Source organism: Dreissena polymorpha, chromosome 2 (genome assembly GCF_020536995.1).
Source record: "Dreissena polymorpha isolate Duluth1 chromosome 2, UMN_Dpol_1.0, whole genome shotgun sequence".
Lineage (NCBI taxonomy): Eukaryota > Metazoa > Mollusca > Bivalvia > Myida > Dreissenidae > Dreissena > Dreissena polymorpha.
The window spans coordinates 122,360,097-122,384,708 of record NC_068356.1 but is presented as its reverse complement, the minus strand read 5'-3'; the positions used below and the strand labels follow the sequence as shown (position 1 = coordinate 122,384,708).

The 24,612-nt window shown below is 38.8% G+C and overlaps 1 protein-coding gene across 1 annotated transcript; it reads right to left on the bottom strand.

The window, feature by feature from the left end:
* Window positions 1-4,737: 4,737 nt before the first annotated feature.
* LOC127868823 (inverted formin-2-like) lies at window positions 4,738-24,475 on the bottom strand. Its single transcript, XM_052410905.1, has 14 exons — window positions 23,819-24,475; window positions 23,152-23,267; window positions 21,199-21,358; window positions 20,868-21,046; window positions 19,112-19,191; window positions 18,188-18,708; window positions 17,431-17,567; window positions 14,878-15,033; window positions 13,305-13,562; window positions 8,522-8,703; window positions 7,947-8,067; window positions 7,416-7,580; window positions 6,806-6,884; window positions 4,738-5,438 (listed from the first exon to the last, which is right to left on the bottom strand). Exons 1-14 carry the CDS (start codon window positions 24,336-24,338, stop codon window positions 5,317-5,319), a joined length of 2,796 nt encoding a protein of 931 aa, XP_052266865.1. The 5' UTR covers window positions 24,339-24,475; the 3' UTR covers window positions 4,738-5,316.
* Between the last annotated feature and the right edge of the window lie 137 nt (window positions 24,476-24,612).

The window sequence follows — 24,612 nt, the reverse complement described above, 5'->3', positions numbered from 1 at the left end:
AGGAACATTGATCATGACTGGCAGATGACCCCTATTGATTTTCAGGTCACTAGGTCAAAGGTAAAGGTCACAGTGACACGAAACAGTAAAATGGTTTCAGGATCATAACTCAATAATGCTTACGCTAAGGATCATGAAACTTCATAGGTACATTGTTCATAACTGGCAGATGACCGCTATTGATTTTCAGGTCACTAGGTCAAAGGTCAAGGTCACAGTGACTCGAAACAGTAAAATGGTTTCCGGATGATAACTCAAGAATGCTTACGCCTAGGATCATGAAACTTCATAGGAACATTGATCATGACTGGCAGATGATCCCTATTGATTTTCTGGTAACTAGGTCAAAGGTCAATGTCACAGTGACTCGAAACAGTAAAATGGTTTCCAAATGATAACTCAAGAATGCTTAGGCCTAGAATCTTGAAACTTCATAGGTACATTGATAATGACTGGCAGATGACCCTATTTGATTTTCAGGTCACTAGATCAAAGGTCAAGGTCACAGTGACTCGAAATAGTAAAATGGTTTCCGGATGATAACTCAAGAATGCTTACGCCTAGGATCATGAAACTTCATAGGTACATTGATCATAACTGGCAGATGACCTCTATTAATTTTCAGGTCACTAGGTTAAAGGTCAAGGTCACAGTGACAAAAAAAATTCTTTTCTTTCATTTTAATGAATGCCGTTAGAGTCCCGGTAAAGCTACGGTACATAAGAAAACCGGCGCTCTGCCGGAATGCCACCGGCATTCACCGGGGCTCCGCCGGGGCATTACCGGCGACGACCGGGGTAAATCCGGGGCGTTGCCGTAGCTCTGCCGGGGTCTGATGCCGGTATAGACACGGTGAGTGCCGGCGGTGTTACGGTATACCGGGGCTCTGCCGGGACGCTGCCGGCTTTCACTGGGGCACTACCGGCGACAACCGGGGCTATGCCGGGACGCTGCCGGCTTTCACCGGGGCACTACCGGGGACAACCGGGGCTTGGCTGGGATAAACCGTAGCCAGTCCGGATTGACCGGGACTCTGCCGGGCTGTTGACCGGCTTCAACCGGGGCGGCACCCGAAATAGTGTGACTGCGTTAAACAAATGTCTACGCTACGAATCATCCCGGTCCTCGCCGGTCGACCGGCGTTAGCAAACCGGGATGGACCGGGGCTCTACCGGCAAAAGTAAGACTTGAGCTTAAGTGGATTTTCTTTTGTAATCAAATTACAAAGGAAGTATGAGTGTTTTCTAATCTGTTAATTATGTAATAGAAAACTATTTTAGGCTATTGAAAGTATTTATTTGACGCCAACAATAACAGTTTTTTTGCGGCCATGTTGTTGTTGTATGTCTTCACCGCCTATGTAGACGAACCTCTACCAGATCTGTATCGTTGAACAAAAGGTTATTGTTCCCACAACCAGTATCGTGTCCTCCACCGTCTATGTACACTGTAGTATATACACAACTAATGTCTTTTCTTGCAGTTTCTGAGCTTCTGCACTCAACCGCTAGGGTCAATCCGTATAAATTCGGACAAAGGAAGAAATTCGGACAAAACATCCTAATGCATTTTACGTCACACTAAACCTAGCACCAGGCCTTCAGCGCATACAGCGCTTTGATTTTAGATGCTGCTCTGTAAATCGCTCGGGCTTTGCACATACCATTCGGCATTCTGGTGAACAAAACTGACGGCATGCTTAATACTGAACACAAAAGCAATTCCAGACATTTTAAGATTGCAAGCTAATGTACGCATGTTTGACATAGAAGTGCTCAACGACAGACGACTGTATATAAAAACATTTTTAAAGGGTCTGCGACTTTTTTTGAAAGAAAATCAACGACAAAGCACATAAATGATGTGAAAAGATCGTGAAAGAGTAGTGACATCATCAATTTGCAGATGACAGACATGTTATATGAATTATTGATATCAATACTAATAGTTCCCAAGCAATAACATATCGTTTTCTAGATTTCTGGTAGATAATCTAAAAGCATGTAAAAAGCAAGAAATCATATCCCGTTTAGGGAGCATTGTGATAACTGTTGATGACTTTGAGTAAGACCTTGTACTTTTAAACAATATCGATTCAGTTGTGTGATTATCGATGTCTTGTTTATTACATAAAAGAATGTTACTGATTTTTATTTGTAAATATGTTTAATACAGTAACACAATAGAGTAATAGTTCATTGCAAAAGGTCTGTTGTACTCCTACATATACTTTCTTCATCCCCTTATACAAAAGACACGTGTTCAATCTGTTTAAGCCATTAGCGATAGGTTAAGCAAGCTTTAAGGTCCTGATCTAAAAATAAACCTTTAAGTAAACACTAATTCGTTACATCAGCTCTTACAGATTAAAAGATATGCATGAGATATTGTGTTAAAATGTGACATTGCTCGCCTGTGTGCTTTTTTCGCAGTGCATGATGGGTATTCGCTTTTTTCAAGATGTATGAAAACACTATCGGAAACATTGTTCCGTAAAGGTTTCTTACATAAATTAAAAACAAATCGTTTTCCTTTCAAATTTGCAGTGGTTTATTTCGACTTTGGACCAAAATATCGAAGTACGACGACTTTTCTAAAGCTTAAGTAAAATAAAACCCTTAATGCCAATTTGGAAATCAAGCCTTTTTCTGTTGACCGTAACTTGGCATATGCAATATTTGTCAAAAAATCTTCATGCAATAATAACATTCTGACATACGGGTAAGCTTTGTTGTAATACAAAGGTAAATAGAAAACTGTAAAGATAGATAAAAGGTATGTTGTTGGGGCATTTATTTGATAAAACCCATTAATTTAAAATAAATACCTACTGATTGTCTCAAATTGCTTATTCTTAAAATGCCGTAACTTTCATCTTTTAAAATTTCAAATTCTTACCTTGTCTCAAGAGTAAACAACAATTAGTAATATCTATATCTAAAGCCTACATTCAAAAAATGGTTTTTCGTTACACAAATTACATGATAATTATATTTTACAGTTTATCACATGTACTTGTATTTAGGACTTAAAAGAATTATTCATCGATATTAACACTCTCAAGCTGGTACGTATTGAATAAAATGTGAATGATTTCTGTTGTTTAATGAACAAAAACAACGCTTTAGCTCTGTTAACGTGTTTTACATCGGGTATGTACGTTATCATAGTGGTGATATTCACTCCTCGTGTAAAAATTACACTCCTCTTTTTCCTATTCGTGACCTCGACTTAGTAACTCGAGGCCACGACTTACTAACTCCGTACCGTAGGTATTGGCAAACGTCTATGTTGACATTTGGTCTGCTTTAAGAAAACAGACAGCTTAAAGTGTAAATAACATTGGGTCCTGAAATGGTTTATCATTGAGCATGCGCACGCATGGCTATTTCCGCAGCGAGAGTGCACGCATTTAAGGCTATCAACACAAGCAATGTATATTTCGTTCATTAACTTTCAAATACACTACACTTGACGCAATAATTCTGAAGTTATTTTATTATTTGAAAAATATGCGAAAATATGTATGAGTGCTTCAAGTAATCCGACAAATACTAACTACTTTGGAAAGTACTCGCTAACCAGTTGGAATTTGTACGCCGAATTCTTCTGACATTCTACTCTTTTCCTTTGTCTAGATCAGGCGTTGTAAAAATGAAATATACAGTATAGTATTTGTAAAAACTGTGGACAAACTTTGACTTGTTTGTGATAAAACAAATCAAGAAAAACTCGTATTGCGACAAAAGAAATCTCCAGATTGAAGGGAGATAATTAAGATGTTGTGGTTTATTTAACATAAAAATAAAAAAAGCATCCAAGAATACAAAACGTATTCCGGTTTGCGTGTTTGTCATATTTCGCTTGTAATAAAATGAATCGCTTAGACCAGTCGTTTAGGACCCAGATACTATCTTGGCCTATATATTGTCAACATACACTTCCTAACCAAATTTAATCAAGGTTGACTCATTAATGTTTCTAGAGTGGAATTAAGGTTTTACTTTGTAATCTAGTGTTGGACAAGTATCAACCCTGACCCAGATTCGAACTCGGCCTAGATATTTTCAAGATAGTATTCTGACTTAGTTTCAACAACATTGGATAAATGTTCTGGCTCCGAGAGCCGTAACGAGCTTAAAATTTAGTACATACAGTGCACGACAACGGACGCTTATATAGGGTGAACCGAATAGCTCATCGTTAAATTAGTAGTAGTAGTAGCAGTAGTGATGGTGGTAGTTGTGCTGGTGGTGGCGGTGGTGGTGGTGGTGTGTGTGTGTGTGTGTGTGTGTGTGTGTGTGTGTGCGTGCGTGCGTGCGTGCGTGCGTGCGTGTGTGCGTGCGCGGGTGCGCGTGTGTGTGTGGGGGGGGGGGGTGTGCGTGTGTGTGTGCGCGTGTGGGGGGGTGTGTGCGCGCGTGTTTTCGGCGTGTAGAATTGACATTGTTCTATCACAATGTCTCTAAAACAGCAACTATCCTCATCTTTACTCGTCAATGCGGTATTGCACATATTAAAAGACATATATTGCTTCAACAAAAGCATCGCACAACACTTGTATGTATTATTTTATTTATTAAATTTTATATAACAAAATAGAATAAACGATATATTAGTAGGGTAGCTTTCGCGTAAAGCTTAATAAACATCGGGAGTCATATCGTAACACTTTTTTTAACTAAAAGACTTCATGGGTGAAACATCATTGAGTACCCAATAAGTGTTAAAAACTACATGTTGTTTGATAAGAAATTTAATAATCAAATATAGTTAAATGATTATCACAAATTAAAAAGGGTAAATAAAACACAATGCACATAAGTAGAGTCCATGCGGGTTTAAACATAGAAGCTTTCTAAACAAACTTCTGGCATAGATGATGATCTGTACACATAAAACACTCAATAACATATAGGCACACCTTTTTTTCTTAAATAACCGCCTTCCCAAAACAAGATCGAATAAGCACTGTATTTTTTATGTGCAAGATTCTTCTATACGGTTACACATTTCTGTTCTTAACTGACTAAGAAACAAAACATTCACACTAGATTTTAAAGTTTTACCGAAATGCTTCTTTAAAAGCAAAATTGGGAACGAATACATATTTGGATTACTGAGTAGATATATTTGTATTGTTACATTAATGATGGTAATTATGGTGACGTATAAAATATTATATATATATTATTAAATTGTATTTCAGTTATATGTTATTTTATGAAAAGACACAAACATTCGAATTTCTGATGGGCGATTGCAACACTTTGTAAGCTCATTTAAAGTCAATAAATGTGCGAAAATCCCCGACCAACTTTAACACCTGAACTCGATCTTTTTCTTTGGTGACTTTCGGAGAGTGTAGCCTTTCCTTATCTCCGCGAGCAGATTGTCGATGATGCAGCCGTCCTCCTCCTGAGACGGGACCTTCCGGGGCTCTGAAACACGAATGATAAATGTGAGCTGACTATGTTATTATCTACAATCACGAAACATTGTATTGAATCACGAAGAACCCACAGTCAATAAACATATCAATGCGGGGTCCTATTCCATTAATATCTTAAGAATGTCTTAAAACATTAGAAATTTAGTTATATTCACGGGAAACAAGACTGGCATTAAATATTGAATTGTATGAATGCCATTTTGTACCGAAATTTAAAAAAGACGAAACAATGTATGACACAGAGTGAAGAAATACGTATTGCGTGGGGGTGACGCCTGTGTGCTTTTTTCGCAGTAGATTATGATTGCGTTAATATTAGGCTTGAGTCCTTAAAACAATTAAAGGCATGGCGAACGTGTGGCTGACGGGCTGTGCTGTGATAGGAATATTAAAGCTGTCAGAATAGTTAACGAAACAATGTCTGTTTATGGAAATGATTTGGGTATGTCCAGTGGTCCATATCCATGTTCAATTTCACAAGGAAACTATTACACTATGTGAAGAAATTCTACAAAATATTTTAAGGATTGATATTTTGTTTTCCATAGTGAGAGAAGGGAATAATTTGCAATATGAAGGAATACGTGATTATATTGTTATAAATATCACGTAAACCCATTCACTAGAAAATAATCCATACAGAGAACAATGACACCTTCTGATAACCTGAGTGACTGGGTGATCAACTGCCGGTAATAAGAGTCACAACTTCACGAAACGCGATGACGGAGTTCCATACAAAATCCTACGAATGTCTGCAGGAATAACATACAATCTTTTACAGCGCTATCTGAAAGTTACTCTCGCTCCGATAAAGCCGAGATTTCTACGCTGCCATTAACAGTCCAGTGGAAATTAAGTTTTCCAAATTGTACGGTCATTGATCGAAATATAAGTGCGAACACCGACAAACTGAGTCGAAATTACATTTTGGCAGAAACTTTTAAACGGCACGGTGACAATAAACAAAAAATGACCATGTCTGAAACGTTTTGAGAGCAAGTCTGAAGCCCGTTGGGTTTGTAATTTTAAACTTGCGTACTCGCTAAAGGTGGGGAGTGCATAAACATTTATTTTTTGTTTTTAACCTGCCAAGTCGGAAAGTAGTTCCTATGATGCTTACTATCGTTCTTTAGTTACTTAATAGCCATGCCTTACGCACGTAATACCACATGCGTTGCTTCTCAATCGACAATGACGGGGTTAAGTCAATGGTGAATATAACGACAATTATGGATACCCATCATAAAGCAAAACAGCCTGACATGCAGACATTAGTCCGTCTGCGGTTGCGCATCTATACTCAACTGAATGGTTCCTCACACAGTAACATAAAAATTAGCCACACATTTTCACCTTTTCGCTTCGTCTCGTCTGTCTGGGACTTCCGGAGCCGCTCCGCTTTCTCGTCATGTACTCGGCGCTGTTCGTTTTCCTAAAAACGTCGTTTCCGGCTTTAAAATTTAATCTGTTCACCGTGCAGAGAAGAAAGTAGCATACACAATAAATAATCAAAAAATCCGCGCTCAGAAAACTATCAATTAATTATTGTCAAACGGTGGGTGGCTGATATCCGTTAGATAGACAATAAGTGGGCACATGCGATAATGTATCCAAGTGGTTGACCAATCGTTTTACTCGACCTTATATGAGTCAGGGAGGACGGACACCATATTCAGTATATACAACATACTTAAGTTTTTCCAGAGACATATGGTTGTAAAACAGCTGATTTCGTAAAATACCGATTTGCGTATTTACATCGTTAAACCAATCAACAGACTGTGTAAAGTTTATTGATCTTTACGTATGTGGTTTAAACTTAAATTAGTAAGTTAATAGTGTGTCTTTTTCGTGGTTTTTTTCAGATTCGACGGTTTAACGGTGTTAGAAATAAAGATGAAAAAATGTATTAATATATTCATGTAACATAATCAAGAATGAACGTATTTTCAATGCTGCTGACCTTTTGACATTGCTTGACCATAGAGCAGAACGAGGTAATCATGCGGAGGAACTCTTCAAGTTTAAAGGAAGCCTCGTCCTCGCAGAACTGGGCTGCCAGTTTCTTGGAGAACTCTACTATCCCGGCCTTGCCATCCTTGACCTTGTCTAGCTCAACACTGACCTTCTGAGAAACAATATCATTTAATCTAATAGACGTTAAAACAGAAGCTAATACATCAGAAAGTACATTTAATACAATAATAACGAAAACAGGAAAATATATACAGCAAGTACACGTTAGTATAGCTAAGTATGAATATCAAAAAAAACGTTTTGTAATTCCTGTACATAATCGTTACAATAAATTGCTAATGCATATTAATCAGCAATTTGCTGCCTTTAAGAACAAGTAGACAAACGATAGTTCTAAATCTGACAATAATCTTATAAATACTATAAATGATAAACAAACGCTCACTTTTTAGTTGCCACATTGTAAAAGACTACCACTGCTTATGTAAAACCAAACATTTCGTTTCAGTATTAAAACCTGTATGAAATCCTGAAACTGTCGTTTGACGTCATCTGTTGACGACGCCAGCTTCTCTTCTATTTTCGTCACAGAATCATTCATCGCGGATATCTCCTCCGTCAAGTCGTTGAGTTTAAACCTAAGATTGAAGTATGTCATAATAAAAAATTGCATAATATTTGAGGACTTAATGAAAATATAAATATACTTATTAGACTACGACATTATTTGCAAGAGTCCTCAAACGTTAAGGACCGAATGTAGATCAAACTGAACTGCGAATAGTTGTTCGAACTGCGTTGTCGCATATGCGCTTTAATAGAAATGAGAAAAGGTGACGTACACACCACTTCCCCTCGATTTTTGAACGTTCAAGAAATTTAGTATTATTCATAACTATCAATGATTTTTCATCGAGTTTTCGTCATCTTTCTTTTCGCATTTTATTGCATGGATGATTGGAACCTGTGAAAGGCATCGAATTTTAATGTTCTATTTATTGTTTTGCGCACAAAACGTTGTTTTTTTTCATGACAATGTGCGCATACAGTTGGAAGCAGATCTACATAAAATTCCACCCTGACATCCTTCACCTGCTAAGGAAGTTCAGATCTGGATACAACTCATCCACAAAAGCTGTGGCGTCGCTGTTTTTCTTCTCTGCTTCGTTCACGAGGTAGTGCAGCAGCGTGACGCGGGGCTTGTTTGCGCGAAAATCCATCAGCTGCACAAGGGAGCTCATCCGGAAACCTACGGCGTTGCCGCAGTATTTGCCCTTAGAAATAAAAGTGGACGAACTTTATTCTGGTGTACTACCTATTGGCTGTCATTAATTTGTGTTTACTTATAAGAATTAATTGAATTTTAATTCATAGTGTTTCGCATAAATAAACACAGTTTAGCCCGTGATTTTTTTATAATGATAACATATTTAAATACTAACAGTATATATATATATATATATATATATATATATATATATATATATATATATATATATATATATATATCTTGAGGGGGGGGGGATAAAACACTGCATTATTGCATATAATTCTTATATAAAAAGTTAAGTTAAAACATCTTTTATACGGTTTTTAAAATTCACTCATAGAAAGGAGAACATACGATTAAAAAACAAAGACAGGGACGGGGCATTTGCCAAGTGCTTTGCCAATGGCAGAGAATGCTTGTCCAAGATTGACGGACAAGAGCAATAGTAAAAAAGACTTATCTGACTTTTTAATTGAACACAATGTGTCCACTATAATGATGAAATTAATATCACATTTTGCTCATATATTAATCAAGTAGCACTTGACTTCCTACATTTTAGTTTCAGTGTTTCTTTGACTTACAACGTGAGAGCACCATTAATTTCTCTGAATATGTTACACAACTCTGTCGACTGTCAAATGTTTCCAATAAGCCTTAGGTGCCATTAAGATCTTTATAAGAAACGTGAGTTTATTTCTTTTTTTCAAATCATGGTATCTTCAACAGAAATGTGGACATTTCCGGACTGTAAAAATGTGCATGAAATGTATAGTACGACGGCATCAAGAAGGCAGTTGGAAAAGCAGTCAAGAAGACAGCCCCACTCAAGTCCTCCAAAAAAATTAGATGCGATCACTGATCGCGACAAAAAAATGAGAAGATGGGTGGAGAACTATTCAGATGAATAATCTAGTGTAACTGTTGTCATTGAGCCTTCAATTGACGCCATTAGCGACCTGTCTGCAATGGAAGAGCTTTATACCCTGCCAACTGTTGAGAAACTCGCCAAATACCGACTCCCTGAGCTGTGGGAAAGCGCCAGAAAGTGACGGCATCCCACATGAGACCATCAAATGCTGAGAGACCAACCTACTCAAGCCACTAATGATCTTCTATTGTGCTGGAAAAAAGCGCAGTACCACAAGACATGCGAGATGCCACCATAGTCACCCTGTAGAAGAACAAGGGTGACCGAAGTGACTGTTACAACTACACGCATTTATCTGCCGAGCGTAGTTGGGAAAGTCTTTGCCCGCATACTCGACTTCAGACCCCTGCAACAAGGATCTGCCCTAAGTAGCAGTGTGGCTTCAGCGACGGCAGATCCACCACCGACATGATCTTTACAGTGGGTCAACTCCAGGAAGCGTGCAGAGAACAGGTTATGGCTCTTTACTTAGCGTCCATCGACCTCACAAAGGCTTTTGATCTGGTCCGCAGACCCGGACTGTTCCGCCATTCGGAGAAGATCGGCTGCCCCCCCCCTCTCCCAACCTGCGCACCATGGTGGTATCCTTAAACAAAGACATGAGCTAAACTGTTGTTTTGGACGGGTAATCCTCTGAGCCATTCCCAGTAAGTATCGGCAATCGGCATCAATCAGGGTTGCATGCTCGCACCTACTTTAGTTGGTATATTCTTCTCGGTGCTACTGAAGTATGCATTTGAATAGTCCACTGACGAAATCTACATTCACTACAAGTCTAATGGGAAACTGTTCAACCTCGCTCGCTTACGGGCCGAAACATAGGTAACCGAAGTCCTCGTCAGAGAGATTCTATTTGTGGGCGATACTGCGTTTGCTACGCATACAGAGGAGGCCCTCCAGAGACTCATTGGCCTCTTTGCCAAGGCATGTGCAGACTTTGGGCTGAATGACAGCTTGAAGAAGACGAACGCAATTGGCTAAGAGGCCAGTACCGTACACTGCTTCAGGATTGGAAACTATACTATTGAGGTGGTCGATTACTTCACCTACCTTGGGTCCCCTATCAGCAGAAACCTGCCCATCGATGATGAGCTTTTTAAGCGCATCGGAAAGGCTTCAGCTACAATTGCCTGACTGACAAAGAGGGTCTGGTACAATAAGTTTGACCAGAGAAGACCAAGATTAGGGTTTATCATACAACCGCATTGATATCTGCCTGATGTAACGTTGCCTGATATATGTTTTATATCATGGTCAACTGGAAGTTCTTATATCAGTCATGTGTGGATGATAATATTACTCGGAATCAACTATAAATAATCATTGTTTGTACAATCGAATCAGATTCAACAAAATCATTATTTCTTTAACATCGGGGACGTAGAGGTATGCTAAACAGAACAAAATAACGGCTTGGCAAGCCTCGCCGTTATATTATTCCTAGCCTTGCCTGATATATTACAAAAAGATCAGGCAGTAACCTGTTATTCTCTATATATCCTCAGTACCCTGCTGTATGGTAGCGAAACCAGGACGACTCTCATACGACCTTAACGCCGCCTCAACACATTTTACATGCGATGCCTAAAGCGCATTCTGGAGATCAAGTGGCAGATCATATCCCGAACAGCGACATCCTAGAATGTGCTGGGATCACTAGCATGTTCGCCCTTCTAACTGAACGTCGTCTACGTAAGCTTAATCACGTTCGCCGAGTGGAGGATGGGCGCCAAAAGACGTCATGTACGGGCAGCTTGCCACTGGCACGCGACCAGTGGATCGCCCAGCCCTCAACAACAAGGATGGCGACAGTCAACACACAGAGGAATCGAGATAGCTGAGGCTAGCAGATCTGAGCATACAACTCGAAAGAGAAGCTTTTGAAAAGCTCGCGCCGCCCTTCTCCCGACTGCATGCCCCTTTGTGTGCGTTACATGCAACAAGAACTGCCACTCCCGCATCGGCCTGCTTAGCCACAACAGGCGTTTTCCCCTGAAGTGACATACTCAAGAGCGCATCAGCATAGTCTCCCGAGGCACAGCTCTGCCAACCAATTTACAGAAAAAATTAGACTTTGAGAGCTCAGTGTGAAAACATGCTAACGAAGACCATTTTTGCTAAATTAAACAAAAATAAGTTCGAACACCCCCACTTAGTTATAGTTAAAAGTATTGCTTCATTTAAAACATTTAAAGTATGCTTTTCAATGTATTACTCTTAAAGTTACTAATGACGTATGGCACATTACCCACATTAAGTATATAGTGCAATACAAAGGAGCTAAATAAGTCAAACTAATCAAATGTTATGCTTAAGATTTCATTCAATAATATTTTTTAAGTATATAATTTACCATACTCGTATGCAATTTATCCTTAAAATGGACAATGTGATGTAACCTATTAGTAATATAAGTGAAAATGAAAACCGTCCCACGTTGTGTACACGTATTTTCAATTTATATGACAGATTCTTCCATGAACTATGAAGTACATGTATGAACTATCCACCACGCCATATCTTGTGATGGCTAATGGTGGAAAATGTCGGAAACCAGTAATTTATTTTCCCTAAGATATGTTATGGTTGCAGCTAATACATGTAGACAAACGGTCATATTAATACGAAGGCATCAAGGTGACATCCGAAATATTTTCTCTTTACGTTCGTCCTTGAAGACTGCCATATATTGACATTTGGAAGAAGCACTTAATTGAAGGCTTTATAGATAGCTCATCGCTCAGACGTTCACGTTCGCATGCGAAACCTTAACGAGCTAAAATACTAGTATTTCGAATATCTCGTCCACTCCACCGTATAAGCAATATCAGTCAGGTAATAATCCTGTGCCTGGCTATGCAAGAAAAAAAACAGTCCTACTATAACCACCCCCGGAAACCCGATATGCTGTGAGAAGTTGGATGTGCTAGGAGAAGTTGCCGATATGTTTCGATTACAAAAAAGAACGAAAAGAAACAAACATTTACACGCGTGCATTGTCGGAGATGTTTGCAAAGCTGTCATCTTGAAGTCATGTATAATAAGTCCAAATTGTGGTTTTGAAAGGTTGCGACGTTGATTTACAACTTAAACAAATATCAAGATAAAAATAACTAGATAACGAAACTTAAGCGATTATGTTTTATAGTAAATAATCAATGACCTATGTCGCGCAGATTTGTTTAAAGGGACTTGTTAACAGACTATCGAAATAACGAGTTCCCGAGTTTTTGTCACAGGTAAAGAAAAAAAAACATCAGGTGGCAAAATAACACCAATGACGTAAGCTCATACTAATAATACAATATCGTCGATTAGTAATCATCATTAGAAAGTGATAACATTGTAAAGCGTAAGAAACGCGAAACAATTTAGAATGATTTAGAGTGTTGTTTGTTGTTTTTGTTATATGTTGTGACACTAAACGGATTGCTTATATAAAGTGTAAAATGCTCAACGATATTAATAGGCCAGGCTGGGGAAAAAATGTGTTTTCTTAAATTCTTTTCTTGTTTCATACTGGAGCTCATTTATTCCGATGTATGTATCAATTATGACTTTAAACGACGAACTACACACTGTCAGAATCTGTGAACACGTCAGTAGTAAAATATCTACAGAGACATTCATGTTATGGTAGCCAGAATATTTAAAATTCATTAGGCCCAACTTACAGTATTGATGAAGTTTCCAGTGTGTAGAACATAGCGGAGGAAAACTTTTAGGGAATCATTTTTCATAAGTGATTCGCATGTTTTCATGAACATTGCAATGAGCGGTTTCATTTGATCGAGAAAGACTTCGAAGTCGAGGCGTAGCACCATGGCGTCTATTCTTATACGGTACCCATCTAGGGCGTGCAACTCTAGATAGAACTGTTCAGCATATCCTAGTTGATCCTTTTCACCGGTGTACTCTAATATGGGTCTCATCTGAAATGAAGACATTCTCTCGTTAACAAAACGCTTAAAATAGATAACAAGTAGATAGAGGTATAACACTTGGCGGGATAACCATTTTAGCAGAGTTACAGTTCATGGCTCCCATTATGTCTGACACACAATTTTAAGCTTGTCACGAGAAACATGTAATTAAAATTGCGACTATAGGATCACAAGCATATCGATAACGATAAATGGTTTAATTTTTTAATATTTGAGTAAAATTAAAACAAAAAGATCCACATTAAAGAAACAAATTTTCGGCTTTAATCCCATTGGATAGAGTGCATGGTAAAGAACGTTAAAATGTTTACGTTATATATGACTACACAATTAAAGCAAATCGAGTTTGAATCGCTTGACGCGTCCGGATATGCTCAAAAGAGACTAAGCACGAATTATTATTAGGGGAATAATAAACTATAGATCGGTAGCAATAACTAACACATAGTCTGTAACTAAAACATTAGATGTAACATGGGGATCATGTTGCACAATGCATAACCATGAAAAGATCCGCGTCATAAAAAATGGGTCTTACTCCATATTCTGCAAGCGAAACGCGCAGCCTGTTCGCTGTCAAGTCATGCAAGGTACATGTATCATGGTTTCATTAGCGGACAGGGTAGCGAAAAATGCGCAGGCTGATTTGGAGCTACTCTTGCCGCAAATGTAATAAGCTATATTTTTGCTTGACACGTCTCATTATGTAATTTGTGTATGCGCATAATTGGTATCCCGAGTGGATGTTCCGTCTGATGCGGGATTTAAAAACGCTGCGGTGTAGCTAATAAATCCCAACGTTTACTGAGCAGTGTAATCAATATAAACAACAATTGTTACAGTTTCAGGGACGATAAAGTATCCGTATGCACTTTCGATTCTTGCTCAATTCGAAAGCTTTTTCTGAAATTCGACAGGAATAAAACAAGTCTAACACTTTAAAAAGTATGGAATATACATAAGGGTAAAACTAAACAAGATGCTCTTTGATTAACACGCATGCTCCAGTTGAACGCTGGTAAGCTAAACAAATGGTCAAGGTGGGTGATACATGCTGATATGGAACGGTCATAAACAACAGTAGTTTGTTTGTTTCTGTGTTTTTTAGTCAGCGGTGTTCACAGGTGCTAGACGAAACACGTGAAATCTACGGACAGGAGAAAACAAAATTCATCAAAACGAAACAAAGTCTTCATTTCAATTTTATTATCTCCCTACGTTAAAGGAATCCGACGACCCTTACAACTTTCAACTCTACCAATCTGATATTAATCGATTCAACTGAGCCAATGCGAATACTCACGGTCTCTACATCTGGCATGATCTTTTGGAGTCCCCGAAGCCTCTCGTGGGCGATGTTGCCCTCGCGTATCATAGCGACGATTTCCGGGTTTTGCTCCTTGAACTGCTTCAGGAAGATGTTCACCAACATGCTCTTCTTGTTGTCTAGCAACAGAACCTGCCACGAGAATGTGGTGAATAGAAACATAACCTGCCAGAATATAGCAATATATAGAACCTAGTAGGAGATATATCAACATACCATGTATAGAGATGGCATTATATAGCAACAGAACCTGCCACGATATAGCAGGGAATAGAAACAGAACCTTTCAAGAGATGTCAGCATATAGCAACATGACAAGCCAATATATACTCATATATACTATATAGCAACAGAACCTGTCATAATATATATTAGTATGTAGCAACATACCATGCCACGAGATAGCATTATATAGCAACATAACAAGGCAAGAGATAGTCGTTTATAGCAACAGACCATCCCAAGAGATAGCATAATATAGCAACAGAACAAGCCAAGCGATAGTCAGAACCTGCCATGAGATCGTATAAATATAGCAACATAACTTACCACGAGATATGCATATATCGCAAAAGAACCCGAAACGTGATAGTCATATATTGCGACAGAGCCTGCCATGAGATAGACGTTTATTGCAACAAAACATGCCACGAGTTAGCCTTATATAACATAAGAACCGTATCTCAAGATAGCCTTCATAGCAGCAGAACCCTATCCCGAGATAACCTTATATAGCAACAACACATGTAAAATATATTATATTGCATTTTATGAAAAATAGGTTTGCAGGTCGTGTAAGAATTGTAGTATTTTCGCCATTACCTGCTGCCAGAAATTAAGTTGTTAAAATTCAGACAAGCAGATAATATCGAAACTTTAGAGGTAGCGTCGTAATTATTTAGTACCTTGTTCGGTAGGTAATATGTGTGTGTACCTTTGTGGGAAGGTTCTGTTTGTATAAAAATTATGTTTGTGTATACATAAGTGGGTAGGTACCGTGTATGTATTCCTATATGTGCATGTTCTGTTTAAGTATACCTGTGTGTGAGTATGTTCTGATGGAGTATACCTTTGTGTGTATGTTTTTTTTGTGTTATACCTTTGTGGAGAAATTATGTTTGCCTATACCTTTGTTGGTATGTTCTCTTTGTGTATATCTCTGTGGGAATTTCTGTAATTGTATACCTTTGGTGGTATATTCTTTTTGTTTTTACCTGGGTTGATAAATTATGTCTGCCTATACTTTTGTGGGTATTTCCTGTTTGTTAATATCTCTGTGGGTAGGCTATGTTCGTGTATTTCTTTGAGATCAGGTTCTGTTGGTGTATACTTTTCTAAAGAAGTTGTGCTTGTGTAATTGTGTGTGGGTCGGTTAATTTGCGTTTATCTTTGTGTGTAGGCTCTGTTTGAGTGTACCTTGAGGTGTTCGTATACATTTTACATAAATTATGTTGAGTATACAAATGTTCCATTTTGATACGCTCTGTTTGTGAATAGCTTTGTCGATAAGTTATTTTGTGAATACATTTGTGGGCAGGTTTTGTTTGTGCATATTTTTGTTAGAAAGGTATGTTTATGTTTATATTATGGAAAAGCTCTGTTTGTGTAAACCTTTGTAGGAAGGTTGCGATTGTGCATACCTTTGTGGGTAGATTCTGTTTTTGTATACCTTTGTGGAAAAGTTATGTTTGTGTATACCTTTGTGGACAAGTTCTATTCTTCTATACCTTTGTGGATAGTTTCTGTTAGAATATACCTTTATGAAAAAATGTTTGTGTTTAAATTTGTGGGCAGATTCGTTTGCTAATTGTTGATAGGGTTTGTTTGTGTATACCATTGTGGACAGGTTCTGTTGAGTTAACTAAATGGGTAGATTACGGTTGTATTTGCGTATATTTCATGTGTAGGTGTCTAAAGATGGTTTGTTTGTATATACCTTTGTTGACACGTTGTTATTATGTATACCTTCGTAGGCAGGTTATATTTGTATATTTTATATAAACATATGTGGGTAGATTCTTTTATTGTTTACCTTTGTGAGCAGGTTTCTTAAGTATTTACATTTGTGCGTAGTGTCTATTTGCGTATACCTTTGTACGTAAGTTCTGCTTGTGTATACATTGTGTTTGAGTATGCATTTCTGGGTAGGTCCTGTTTGTGCATAGCTTTTTGGGTAGAGTGTGTTGGATTATATCTTTGTGGCTAAGTTGTGTTTGTGTATACCTTTGTGAGTACGTTGTGTTTGTGTTTACTTTTGGTGGTCTGATTGGGTATACATGTGTGGGTAGTTTCTCTTAGTGTATATCTTTGTGGGTATGTTCTATTTAAGCATACCTCTGTGGGTATGTTCTATTTAAGCATACCTCTGTGGGTATGTTCTATTAAAGCATACATGTTTGGGTATGTTCTATAAACGGATACCTTTGTGGGAATGTACTACTTAAAAAGACCATTGTGGGTATGTTCTTTACGTTTGTGGGTATGTTCCATTTAATTATATATTTGTAGTTATGTTGTATTTTATCATACCTTCGTGGGTATGTTCTGTTTGGCCGGACTGTCCATCCACGCCCTCTCGTCGTCGAACAGCTGTTCGATGGTATCGTAGTTGACGGGGATCTTGTCGTCCATGGAGCACACCGTCTTCCAAACGTTCTCTTCACCTGCAGAATGTAGTATGGGGCGTGAACATCGGCAATGATGTATGTGCATTCAGTGCCGTACAAAATCACACGACATGTTCCTAGTGTATCGTATTAACTGGTTAAGGAAAGCCATTCCATTTAAGTTTGCTTTTCGAATACAATGAAATAACGGATTATATAAAATCAACTGTTAACATCTTAGGTTCAGCGAAACGCAGATCAGTGTGTTGGTTAGTTTGCTTCTGTTCGGAACGGAACCTTATTGAACAATAAAAAAAGATACATGAAACATAGAAACGGCACTAAACGAGGTTTTCACCGTTTTTTAATAACATGTACGCTACCTTCACACACAATTTCAGCAAAATACCTCGATCAAAACTTGATCAGGCTGGTCTCAAATGCAATCGCTAATTAGGTCTGCATGCAAGGTACCAACTTTACAAGTTCGTAACAATAACCGCATTAAAACTAAATTATTGAGCGGACATATTTATTTATTTATTTATTTGGTGGGACAGTGACATTGATACTTTATCACATACCTTTGTATGCTTCAAGGTTACAAGAACGCTCCATCATATAAATACACTGCAATGGCAGTTTCGACATGGATATTAATTATAGAAATAACTTTCCTGTTACTGAGTTTGATGTTATCTTCGACCAGTTGAAAGTCTTCATTCTTTTCTTCGGTTTCGGCATTCTAATCCTAGGTACGGATTCGTGAGTGGACGGTTGGGATTGTGAGGGAGCTTTATTTCCTGGGGGTGGTGGCGGCGGTGGTGGTGGAGGTGGCGGAGGGGCTGCCCCGCCACTCATGGAAGAAGTGGAAGGAGGAGGGGGAGGGGTAGAAACAGGGCCAGCTCCGATAGCTCCTTGAAATTGAATGCTTGGAAGGTTCATCGCATCTTCTTCATCAATTGCGTTTGCAGATGACGCCTTTGTGTCTGCACTTACCACAGAAGAGTTAATAACTGTCGACTGCTCAGTCTGACAACTGATTTCTTTACTCCGATTTTTAAAGTAGCCGCGGTGATTCCATTCTAGCTGTTTAATACCACTGCTTCCCGTACTGAGGGTTAGGGAGGTTGGGCCCCGGGGTAGAGGCATGTTTATCGCCTGGCGTATCGCCGACTCCGCACAATCCCATCGCACATCCCTGTTGAGAACGTCAGGAAAGCAAGCATTAAGAATGCGATCAGATGTACAGCGCGCTGTGTGATGCATTTATGTTTTGCGTGAACTATTTATAACTACTTGTCAGATATGATGACAATTACATCTTGTTATCGAAATGCCGCAATTCGACCACTGGAACAAAACTGACTAATACTTTTTTGTTTTCGTTTGAAATAAGGCTTAAGATGAAAGCACGGACATAAACAGTAAAATCTAGAATACATTTTATGAATATCTACAACCTGTCCGCCATGTTCTTTACCATACATGTTTAGCAATGTTTATATAAGCCATATCTGGTTTACGAAAGAGGGTTTCAAGCGATTATTTTAATTGAAGACATGTAGTATGATAACTAACTACGACAGTTCGAGTGTGCGTACCCATCTGTGATGTCCGTGTCTATACGCAGCAGTGTCTGCAGGATATTGAGCAGATCGTCCGAGTGGGGCGTGTTGTACACCTGAAAAACATAATAACAAGTCATATTATAGAAAAACGTATAATGTACCCAACGTTAATCATAACATACAATTTAATATACAGTATAAATTGATCATTTAAATATTAACTAATGAACACAGCAAAGAGTATATAAAAACGTCAAAACAAAAGTATAGTATTGCATACGACCGGAGGCGGGAAGTTAGCTGCACTGAGTGGTCTCGCTATCCTGACAACATTGGTAATACTCAATACCACTGTGTGCGCACGTAATTAATTACTAATTTGCAACACCATATATAGTTTATTATTTAGCGCAATATGCTTTATATTGCAGCTCAAGTTAACTGAAAGTAATATTATGCGCATTTTTCACTGTTGAATTGAGCTAAAAATAATTTACAGGTCAAAAATGTTAGTTAGAATGTGGTAACTGGTCAATTATCTACAACTCATCTTGCCACCAGTTATTTATAAAAAATATATATTATATTCGATATTGTACATGACTGTACAGTCCTCTAAGCTGAAATGATCCGTAAAACAAAACTATGTCTTTGTGTCGTATGAGCGAATCTGCACTAAAACTAAAATTTAGATTCAAATCGTACATCGAATCATTTCTGTCGTCAGTTGTCAATATATATTCAAATGCAATATTTTTCTCTTTCCGGGATATTGTTTTAGTATGTTGATGCTGCATTAACAAATATAAATGTATATAAAGTGAACACCAAAAATAAACAACGGTTGCGATAGACACCTATATACATAGCATAAACTGTTAGATGCGCATAATATCACTTGAAGTTACATCGATCCGTAAGAAACGTTTATCGCACTCAATAAACATTTGTCGGCAGTCGTAGGATAGCGCATTTAAGCCGAGCCGAGGAAAGCTGGGTGAGGGGGGTGATACGGGGGGCCATACTTCCGGGGATATCAACATACCGAGTTTCATCAAACTAGTTTAAGTTATTTTGTAGCAGGATATATATTTTAGTTTACTCTTATATCTGTAGCTAACGCAACAGCATTTGTATGACACAAAAATTGAAATAAAGTGTATATTCCCCATTTGGGTCTCAATCCACGGACGGGTTTTCATCAACTGAGCTGATGTACTTTTTCAGTTATGGTAGGATTCAGATTTTTTGGATAAACAGAGGGAAAGACGAACGAACGGACGGATAGAAAAAACACGAAATAACGTGCATACCCCTTTTAGTCCTCTATCCACATACCGAGTTTCATAAATTAAGTTATTTACGATGTGTCGCATAATACACATTTTAGTTTTCACTTATTTCTGTAACCATAACAGCCACAGTTTTGTCTGAAGAAAAACTGAAATAACGTGCATATTTCCCAGATGGCCCTCATCTGCATTTGTATTTTTTTCAGAAGCTCCGCTTATCTTTGTGACAACAATTAAATCAGTCCGAGAAACAATTCCATTCGGCCTATTTACATACCAATCAATGCTGTTTAGGGAGCACGTACGTGTCTTTATTTATTTGCGAACGTTTCGGTCAAAATGTCTGTGCAAATAGGTTTTAAATGTCGTTCAATGCATCGTGGAATCGTAGTCGTAGTTTGTTTCTACATGTGTACATTTCACACGATATGTGAACATAATAAGGGAATGCAAGTTTAAATAACATATTTACAAAATTTATTCAAGCCTGTGCCTACCCTTTGATAGAGCAAATTGAAGACGGCATTGTGGTCAGTGATGTCGATGCCGACGGGATTGAGCGCGTTTAAGGCGTCATCGTCGTCCTGTTTCTTTTCGTCGAACACGTTACACTGGTTCCCCAGGTCATCGTCCTCCACGCTTCGCAGCTCGTCTAGGATGTCCAGCAGGTTGAGACCTTGGGCACAAAGCAAATAGCACCTTATGACCTCTAGACATACCAGTAATATTCACTACATTGCAATCATACGTAACGATCTACAAGATGTTCTTAGAAAGTTTCAAATATGAACTGCTTCTTGACACCTGACCTATGAACTGGTTCCTGACCTATGAACTGTTTTCTGAGCCTGACGCGCTCCTCGAGCTCATCCGTGGCGAATAGTATGCAGTTGATGAAGGCGATCAGCGTCGTCTTGTAGGGCACGATCTCCGCCGTTCGCAGCTCGTGTACGATCACGCTGAACTTGTACCGGTGCTTCTTGGCCAGCTGCAAACAACACGGTTAACAAATGTGTGCCATTGAATGCATATTATTATTCAATTACCGGTGACTTATTAACATAAATCAATCTTGAGCATTAATTACCAAGATTATCATTGGTTTAAGCAATTGACATACGACCATCTGAATTGTTCAACACCAATTGGCACCAAGACGTTCGTCCTCTTATGGAATAAACATAACCACACTACAAAACCTTAACATTGCAATAAACAGAACCACCCCGCGAAACCCTAACAATGACATTAATACAACCACTGTTATGAAAGCTGAACAATTAAATAAACAGAACTACCCTACGAAGCCTAAACAATGAAATTTTATTCAACATATCTTGCTGAACATTTTACATAAATAAACAATGCCCCCTTGAAATTGCTCGACTGATTTATACAACACGAATAAGATCAATCTGACAATCACACTCAGACTTTGAATGATCGGGTTGCTGCATTACGTTTGATTCTGAGTGAATTATACACTCTCGCTTCTTAAACTCAAATAGAATAAGTTACCATATGGAAAAAACAATAATGGAATTCCAACATGTTGACACCTAATCGATATATGTGTGTAACAGGTCACTGGTTACAACAAGAATTATCACAAAGTAAAATGTTTCCTAAAAAGCAAAGAACTATAATACTATGTTCAGTACAAACGTATTAATACTGAACTATTTCATGCATTTTTATATGAAGTCAATTCATAAGGTCGATGCAATATAAATAGATATAGAGCAAGCATAAAAGCAAATCGATCACGTACCTTTAAGCAGTCCAGAGCAGTCATAGTGAGAAGAAAGCCGTCGGCAGAGAAGACGCAGAGCGACGACAGCAGACCGATTACGTACATGTAAATTGAAGTTGTCCAGGGCAGTCGTGGAAAGCCAGCAGAGTAAGCACAGAGTGCCGACAGAGCTCGATTACGTACCTTCAAGCTGTCTGGGACAGTCGTGGTGAACCGGTAGCCGTCCTTAGAGTAGACACAGGGCGCCGACAGAAGCTCGATACCATAGCTTGAAGCTGTCCAATGCGGTCATGGTAAGCCGGTAGCCGTCAGCAGAGTAGACACAGAGCCCCGACAGTAGATCGATTACGTACCTTGAAGCTGTCCAAGGCGGTCCTGGTAAGCCGGTAGCCGTCAGCCGAGTAGACACAAGGCCCCAACAGTAGCTCGATTACGTACCTTGAAGCTGTCCAAGGCGGTCATGGCAAGCCGGTAGCCGTCAGCAGAGTAGACACAGAGCCCCAACAGTAGATCGATTACGTACCTTATAACTGTCCAAGGCGTTAATGGTAAGCCGTAGCCGTCGACAGAGTAGACAAAGAGCGCCGACAGCAGCTTACGTACCTTAAAGCTGTCCAAGGCGGTCATTGTGAGTCGGTAGCCGTCGGCAGAGCGGACACAGAGCGCCGACAGTAGCTCGATTTTCTACATTGAGGCTGTCCATGGCGATCATTGTGAGCCCGTAGCCGTCAGCAAAAAAGACATAGAGTGCTGACAGCAGCTCGATTACCTACATTGAAGCTGCCCAAGGCGGTCATGGTGAGCCGGTAGCCGTCGGCAGAGCAGACACAGAGCGTCGACAGCAGCTCGATTACGTACCTTGAAGCTGTCCAAGGCGGTCATGGTAAGCCGTTAGCCGTTGGCAGAGTAGACACAGAGCGCAGGCAGCAGCTCTATTACTTACCTTGAAGCTGTCCAGAGCAGACATGGTGAGCCGGTAGCCGTCAGCAAAGAAGACACAGAGAGCCGACAGTAGCTCGAATACCTACCTTGAAGCTGTCCAGGGCAGACATGGTGAGCCGGAAGCCGTCAGCAGAGTAGACACAGAGCGCCGAGAGTAACTCGAAAACCTGCTTCTTTACCATCAAGTTGTTTGTGTCCAGTGCTGTAATATACGAGCAAGATTATTATAATCAGTAAAATAACGATGTTTGCTAGGCAGATTTTGAGTTGGGTGGAGTCCTTCTCATTATCATTCTTATTAACATTGTCGTAATGGTAATAACCATTGTGATAATTATCATTCTCAAAATAATCATCATCGTCATCTACACCATCATCTTAATTATTATAATCGTCGTATTCATTTATCATTTATAATTATCATGATACTTTATAAACTCTCCTATCATAATACAAAAAAATGAAGCGAAACAACTCAAAATTATATTAAACGAAAATTGGAACAGAAACTGTAAAAAGCATAGACATTTACTTTGGAAATGCTGATTCAAACATTTAAAAAAAATTGACAAATACTCTAACACTAAAAAACGCATCGCAAAAACAAAGATCTATATTTGGTTACGTGTATATAATTAAATTGAAGAAAATAGTTAGTGAGAGTTATATATAGACAAGTTTATTTTGCGCGATACTTAGCGAGATGATAATGTATGATGTGATTCTTTATTTACATTAACTAAATGTACTCACCGCTGACAAGGCGACTGAGCGTTCGCGCGTTCTCCACGAGGTATCCAAGCGTCATCTTGGAGTTCATCAACGTCTTGACGCAATGGACGCACTCCAGCAGCAGCATGGCGTCCGACAGCTGTACCACCCGCCTCACCCCCAGGGTGTCCACCAGATCCATCAGCGCCTCCCCGCCGCCCTGCTCGAGGAACTCCACGTTCCAGCCCCTCTCATTCTGCTTTAACTTCTTGTTAAGCGCTGCCAAGAACTTCAGGCTTGGATTTTTCATCATGTCAATACACATTCTGGGAGTGTATGAGTCTAAGTGTTTGAATGATATTGCGTCAATTATTTTGCTTTTCATCGTAAGCAACGGAATTTGTTGTTTCATTGATGACCTTTCTCCGTTGGTTACGTCAACGTTGCCAGAAGCCTTGCTGTCTGAATCATTTTCTTCGGATTCTTTATACGTTTCATTTCTTTTATTCACTTCTCCGGTTTTCATATCCTCCACAGCTTCGAGATTATTATCTAAAGACATATCTTTGCTGGTATTTTAATAAAGTAGAATTAACACAATTGAGTATACAGTTAAATGCATGAATGTCTTGTCTTAGAGGGAAGTGACATTTATATATTATGGTAACATATGACATCAATATAAACGAGAAAATCAACTACAATTACTTTGCATAGCATCTTGTGATGATTGTTTTAAAGTGTTTGACTCTAACAATACTAACTTATAAGTGTGAAACATGAATCATCTTAAATAACAAGTCAGTAGACAATCGTTTTCATAGAAACAAAAACAG